The sequence below is a fragment of the Staurois parvus genome, unplaced genomic scaffold (genome assembly GCF_062004578.1).
Source record: "Staurois parvus isolate SC_StPar_1 unplaced genomic scaffold, SC_StPar_1.0 ptg000713l, whole genome shotgun sequence".
Taxonomy (NCBI): Eukaryota; Metazoa; Chordata; class Amphibia; order Anura; family Ranidae; genus Staurois; species Staurois parvus.
This window is the reverse complement of record NW_028318509.1, coordinates 97,708-105,000: the sequence shown is the minus strand read 5'-3', so window position 1 is coordinate 105,000 and position 7,293 is coordinate 97,708. Positions and strand designations below refer to the sequence as shown.

The window sequence follows — 7,293 nt, the reverse complement described above, 5'->3', positions numbered from 1 at the left end:
ATGGTGAGAACCCCTCATAATGGGCATAGCAGGTGTATATGGTGAGAATCCCTCATAATGGGCATAGCAGGGGTATATGGTGAGAACACCTCATAATGGGCATAGCAGGGGTATATGGTGAGAACCCCTCATAATGGGCATAGCAGGTGTATATGGTGAGAATCCCTCATAATGGGCATAGCAGGGGTATATGGTGAGAACACCTCATAATGGGCATAGCAGGTGTATATGGTGAGAATCCCACATAATGGGCACAGCAGATGTATATGGTGAGAACCCCTCATAATGGGCATAGCAGGTGTATATGGTGAGAACCCCTCATAATGGGCATAGCAGGTGTAAAGATCCATGAATTCAGCTCTGGGATGGTGGGAACCCCTCATAATGGGTGCTGCAGGTGTAAAGATCCATGAATTCAGCTCAGGGATGATAGGGACCCCTCAGAATGGACACAGCAGGTGTAAAGATCCTTGAATTCCACTCCAGGATGGTGGGAACCCCTCATAATGGGTGCAGCAGGTGTAAAGATACATGAATTCGGCTCAGGGATGATGGGAACCCCTCATAATGGGCACAGAAGGTGTAAAGATCCATGAATTCAGCTCAGGGATGGTGGGGACCCCTCATAATGGGCACAGCAGGTGTGAAGATCCATGAATTCAGCTCAGGGATGATGGGGACCCCCAATGGGCAGAGCAGGTGTAAAGATAGGTGAATTCAGCTCAGGGCTGGTGGGAACCCTTCATAATGAACACAGCAGGCGTGCAAACCCATGAACTCAGCTTAGGATGGTGGAAACCCCTCATAATGGGCACAGCAGGTGTGCAAATCCAGGAATCCAGCTCAGGTATGGTAGGAACTCCTCATAATGAGCACAGCAGGCGTGCAAACCTATGAACTCAGCTTAGGATGGTGGAAAGCACTCATAATGGGCAGAGTGAATGTAAACCTGGGCATTAAGCATAATGGGCACAATGGATGGAGACCTGGGATGTAATCAACAGAGTCCCCGAGAGATAGAACAGAAATCAGTTTTGGGTTGACTGACCCTCAAAACACTTTAAACCCAATGAAAGAACACAAGGAGAATATTAACGTTTTTGTTTTTTTTGGGGGGCAACACCTACTAGAGATAACACCAAAAGCCTCACCTCCACACTCCTGCCCCGACCAAACATTCGAGCAGTTAAATCTTAGGAGTATCCTTTCTTCTAAGTTCTGCCGACTGTCATCAGGGTAGTAGACCAGACCTCCGTCCAACCACAGGTCAAACCAATGCTTCTTCCAACGGCGCAAAACCGAACCTGTGGGGTGAGCAATGTCATAGGTTCAGTTTCCTGGAAGATGATGGACTTCTAGATGAATTGCCCATTGAAGTGGACATATCATCAAATATATTCCTCCATGTGAAGTCCGGGGTCATTAGGAGGCCCCATGAGATGCCCCTGGTACCTTTTTCATAGGCTTTTCTGAGTTTGGGCAAGGACACAGGGGCCCCATGATCCCCTATTGCCCGGGGGCCCCGTGAGTTGTCAGTCCGCCCCTGCTTCCAGGTATTTATACCTCTCAGAGAGACCTTGGCACTGCCCGAGGGCCCGGGGTCAGTAGGAGGCCCCATGAGATGCCCCTGGTACCTTTTTCATAGGCTTTTCTGAGTTTGGGCAAGGACACAGGGGCCCCATGATCCCCTATTGCCCGGGGGCCCCGTGAGTTGTCAGTCCGCCCCTGCTTCCAGGTATTTATACCTCTCATAGAGACTTTGGCACTGCCTATGATTGTAGTAGGAAGGCTAAAAGGAACAACACAACAGTAACATTTATAACTTTGGTAACTGCTCTTGGAATGTACGGTAATGCAAGTGGAAGGGCAAAAAGGAATGAACCAACTACTGCATACAGGCCCTGTCCAGCCACTGCCTAGTTGAAGTCTGCCAGCAGTGGGGGTCCTGCATCTCACATTGGAGTGCTCATCCCCACCCATAAGGGAAGGGCGATACAGTCCCTCAGAATTCTGCGGAGGATCACAAACAAGTCTGATACATAGAAGGGTAGCCCTAGGCCTTTCACCACTCCAATGCTGCATGGACGTCCTGACGGCACAGTCTTGTGAATGCTGCTCCCCAAAATGCCTCCATGTTTCCATGTTGCTCACACATCTCTGGGAGCCAAGCAAGAGGTGTTGGCCTCCTCCCAAGCCTGAATCTTTTGCCTACCTGGTATATGTTCCCACTCTGCTGTTCCAATCGAAGCTCCTAGGCTGGAAAAATAAAAGTGGGCTGCACTATGTAAAATAGATGTCAGATTTCTCCTTCCAGTCGTCTAATGGGTATCTTCTCCCTGCTGACTGGTTCCCAGCTCAGTCTACTCCTCTTCCCTTGTGGTCCTCTCTGCTGCCTGGTCCCAGTCAATGGAAGGTCTCTTAGTGCCAGCCTCTCTTCTGCACAACACACAACCCTTCTGCAGGCTCCCAGAAATTCCCTCTTTTGCACTTTCCATGCATCTGCTCTTTCCTGTTTCTTTCCTGGATCCCCCGGCCAGCTACACTTGTACCACTTCCACTTGGGCGGGGCTTAAACCAAGGGTCAGTGAGGTGGCCAATCTCATTCCTCTCTCCTCTCCCTGCCATACCGTCCTACTATGGTATGGAAGAAAAGCAAGCTGCTGCGATCCCCATGATTAAGCTCCAAGGGGCGGAGTGAAATGCGTTGGTGCATAGTGAAACGCGTCGGAGAGAGTGAAACGCGTTGAAGCATGGCCTGGCTGGAGTCCAGGCTGAGGCTGCCATTCATCTCACCCCAAGCACATGGGTCTGCCTTTGATGTGCGGATTATGGATCTTTCCCTCTGACATTGCTGGAGCTGCTGTGCAGCCGCAGGAATGCCCACAATGTGTGTTTTTTGCAGCTCAAAGGGCCACCATCCGGGGCCACATAGGTAAAAAGCAGAGGCTCACATGAAGCAGCTCTAGACAGCTGGTGCTCCATTCACAACACTTTCACACAAGAATAAGTACTTTTATTTTAGCCATGGGACAAGTTTTTAAATCTTTTAGATGTAAAGTGGTTGTAAACCCTTACATATACCCAGTGAAATGACTGGCCCCAAATGATACAGGGATTAATCAAATCCTACATAAGTTGTACCTGTTTATCTGCAGTACTCTTCTCTATAGCCATTCAAAGTGCAGAAATTATACAGCTTGCTGAGATTTCAGAAAGCAGGGGGCGTGGAGCTGAAATTACACACTGGAAGAGCTCAGTGAGGAGAGCTCTGAAAGCGGATTGAAGACGTGGGATACACCCCCCTCCACACAGCACACAGGGACATAGCTGAGGCTGTCAATCACAGGCTGTGTGCTCCCCTGTTACTTTTTTTCTCTTGGTGTCAGAAAAACTTGTCAGAAGTGAAGTAGCTGATAGCATAGAAACGAAGCAGCTGACGGAAATGAGACAAGTACATACTATAGAGGGCTATGCTTTGCTCATATTTCATGTCTGAGGATTGCAACAATTTACAATAACTGTCACTTTTTTTCAGAAAGCAGTTGCCTTATCCTGGTGTGTTGGCTTTGTAGTCGAACCTGTGGCCTGTTATGTACAAGGGTGTAGATGTTGTGTGCTATTTCATCATACAAAGTACTTTATGTATGTATTATTCCCTGTAGTGTACAAACCACAGAATTAAATAATGAAACCCCAGTGTCTCCTTTTGCCCTGGCTAACCAGAACATACATACTCCAGAGACCATGCAAGGTCCATACCAAGCAGGGGCGGACTGACCATTTGGAAACTCGGGCACTGCCCGAGGGCCCGGGGTCAGTAGGAGGCCCCATGAGATGCCCCTGGTACCTTTTTCATAGGCTTTTTTGAGTTTGGGCAAGGACACAGGGGCCCCATGATCCCCTATTGCACGGGGGCCCCATGAGTTGTCAGTCCGCCCCTGATACCAAGCTACTACAGTCTTCAGAGAATACAAGACGCAGAGGGAAATAAAAGTCTACTTACTCTTTCTCCAGAGCCAACCGCTCTTTACTAAAGCCATCTCCAACCGTGGGACCGTCTGCAAGAGGAACAGACAACAGATCTACATGAAGCCAGTCACACAATTCATGTTAAAGAGTAACTCCGGGTAGAAAAAAAATATGTAACAATCCTTTCATGTGACCAGTTTGCCAACTTAAAGAGAACCCGTGTTTTTTCCGTGCAATTTTTATCTTAAAGCAATTATATTGCTTAATATAAAAGTTTAATAAAATCCAGCCTGGAAAATAAGGGTTAACACTTACCTGTGCCACTGTCCGCACCACTTACCTCTGCTGTGCTGCAAGGCAGGCTTTGTTAAAGCTTTTAAAGTACCATTCAGCTCTTGTTTATAAATGTTGAGCACAGATCCCAATAGGAGTGCTGATTGCCACTTTGATCAAGCTGCTAGCAGGCTTCAGCTGAAGCTTGTTGAATGCCTGGTGAAGCCTGCTAGCAGCTTGCTTAAAGTGGCAATCAGCACTATTACTCTCAGTAGATCAGCAGTTTCTGAAATACTCAGACCAGCCCGTTTGGCACCAACAACTATGCCATGCTCAAAGTCACTTAAATCCCCTTTCTTCCCCATTCTGATGGTCAGTTTGAACTTCAGCAAGTCGTCTTCACCACGTCTAGATGCCTAAATGGATTGAGTTGCTGCCATGTGATTGGCTAATTAACAATCTGTATTGCCAAGCAATTGAACAGGTGTATCTAATAAAGAGGCCGATGAGTGTACACACACGCATTTTACTTGTCAAAGGATTTGTAATTTTGTCCACCCAGTCTGATGACACAGGCTCTCCTGCCAGCCAGTACAGGCAGGTCCTGAACCTCACTTCAGGCTACTCTGCAGCTGAGCAATGCAGCCTGGCCAGGACCCGCCTTCAGCCTATTACACTGTTCAACAAATTTTTATTTTTTGCCAGTTTTGGAAACAAAAGGATCCATTTCTTAATGAATTTCACATTCTGAGTTCAAATATAACAATGAAATTTGTCAATTGGCTCTAGTTTTTCTGTAAACGGAAAGTTTTCTACTATAGGCGTAATGACTACATAATGCACAATAATTATATAGATAGATGTCTTTCCACAAATATAAAGCAAGTGATATTGACTACATAACAAAGCCTAAATGGCATAATATATTGCATAGGATTACCAAGAAAAATTATAGCCATAAGCTAAGTTGAATCATTTTAATACTTAGGATTCTCACTAGGAGAAGGGCTATCTCTTACAACTGCACGTGACTACACGCTTCAGGTTCTTCCTCACTTGACTCAACCACGAAGGATTCTGGTGCTTTAGGAATTGGTAGCCCCTCTCCATGAGGAACTGGACGTATTGCCGATGGAATATTTGGATAGTGCACAGATAACTTTTTCTTCTTATTTAGCCCTTTTACAATTGGAGGCACCATACAAAAGTAACAATTACTAACATGATCTGTTGGCTCTCTCCAAATCATTGGCACAGCGAAAGGCATAGATGCCTTTTTTCCATTCAACCATTGCTCCAGTGCCGTCCCACAAGAATTGCAGCATATATGTGGTGCCCAGCTCTTGTCCTGGTCTCCTATCTTGCAGCCAAAATACAAGTTGTAGGCTTTCTTAATCATTCCTGTTATCCTCCTTTTTTGTGAGATAAAAGTTATTTCACCGCAGATATAGCAGAAATTATCTGCTTTATTCACACAAGTTCGAGGCATTACTGAGTAGCCTATATAAGCATAAAATGAAATGTAAAGACGCTGTCGAACTACAATCAGCTACAGATACTGCAGCTTTTATGCAGTGAAGTCATGCAATTAAAGGCTAATATTACATCATCTCAGTATACATGCAATTTTCTATTGGTCACCAGTATCAATTGCGCAATATGCAGCTGAAGTTGCATCATAATTTAGAATGGCTTATGTCATTAGATGGTTGAATATATCATGGAAACTAGAGCCAATCAACATTTTTTAGGGTCATTTTCGTTTTCAGCAACCCAAAATTATGTAAGATTAGCTAATTTTATGCCCAAAACTTTTTACCTGTTGAACAGTGTTATTGGACAATAAAAGAGCACCAGTGGAATGATAAGGTTGCCCCTTTTGCTCTTCCCCTGTTCATAAGTTTGACTGACCTGCTCCCTCGCTCACACTGTAGAAAAAGGAGAAAAAAAATGTTTTCTCATCTAAACGTTTCTTAGAACAGACTCAGCATTCTTATTATTTGATTTGTAGAAAATGACATCCGATATTGTATCTGTAGGGAAGCTAATTCACTTTCATGGCCACGCGATCAGGGTCAGCGTTCATTGTCGCTCTGAGTGGGTTTTATAATGACAAAAAATATAATTTGATTAACTTTGATCTAACAGTTCAGTTATTCAATATACCACAAGCATCCCTGTGCTGGTTATTAGCAGAACGGGATTGGCATTGACAAACTACATATCCCAGCACACCATGTCACCAAAACTGATGGTCCGCATTGGTGGTCAGTGGCAGTAATCATATCCCCCCTTATGTATTATACATGGAGATCATATCCCCCCTTAATCTCCTCTTCTCAAGAGAGAATAAATTCAGTTCCTCTAATCTTTCCTCATAGCTGATCTCCTCCATGCCTCTTATCAGTTTGGTTGCCCTTCTCTGTACTTTCTCCAGTTCCCCAATGTTCTTTTTGTGAATTGGTGCTCAAAACTGAACTGCATATTCCAGATGAGGTCTTACTAATGATTTGTACCGGGGTAATATGATATCTCTCTCTCTGGAGTCTATACCTCTTTTAATACAAGAGAGGATTTTGCTCGCTTTAGAAACCGTAGAACTAAAAGTCCCAGGATGCTTGTCCAACCTGGTACAGAGTTTAAGGCATGCTGGCTCTTGTAGTTCAGATTACAGAAACTTTCAGGACCAGCAAAGAGAGAATAATGAAAGCATTGTGTCCTTACCTGAGCTGCTCAGCCTCCTGTGTGTCTGCACTCCTCTGTCCTGCCTGGATATTTAAAGCTCAGGAGGGGTCAAGTAGGATTAGGAGGGGGATGATGGGATTTGTAGTCCCCATCCTCCCCTGTGCTCAGTGCCCTCTGGAATTCACAGACTACACCTCCCATCATGCAGTGCAGACTTCTGGCGTATTGTGTAAACTGGCTGATCCTCTTATGGTGATCATGTCACCCAGGTATGACCAGACGCAAAGTTGGATGGAGACGGTCGGCCAGGGATGCTTTTGTTAAAGGCCCAATCCCCCAAAATTGCTATTCCCGTTTTTGGCGGAG

At 45.4% G+C, this 7,293-nt stretch overlaps 1 protein-coding gene across 1 annotated transcript in view; it reads right to left on the bottom strand.

Moving 5' to 3' along the window:
- The window catches only part of PLEKHB1 (pleckstrin homology domain containing B1), a 28,262-nt gene extending 21,255 nt beyond the window's left edge, over nt 1-7,007 (bottom strand). Inside the window, exons 1-3 of the mRNA XM_089653438.1 lie at nt 6,967-7,007; nt 4,004-4,058; nt 1,152-1,304 (exon numbers count right to left, since the gene is read on the bottom strand). Coding sequence (XP_089509564.1) covers nt 1,152-1,304; nt 4,004-4,040 — 190 coding nt within the window. The 5' untranslated portion in view covers nt 4,041-4,058; nt 6,967-7,007. The remainder of the gene's footprint in view (nt 1-1,151; nt 1,305-4,003; nt 4,059-6,966) is intronic.
- Between the last annotated feature and the right edge of the window lie 286 nt (nt 7,008-7,293).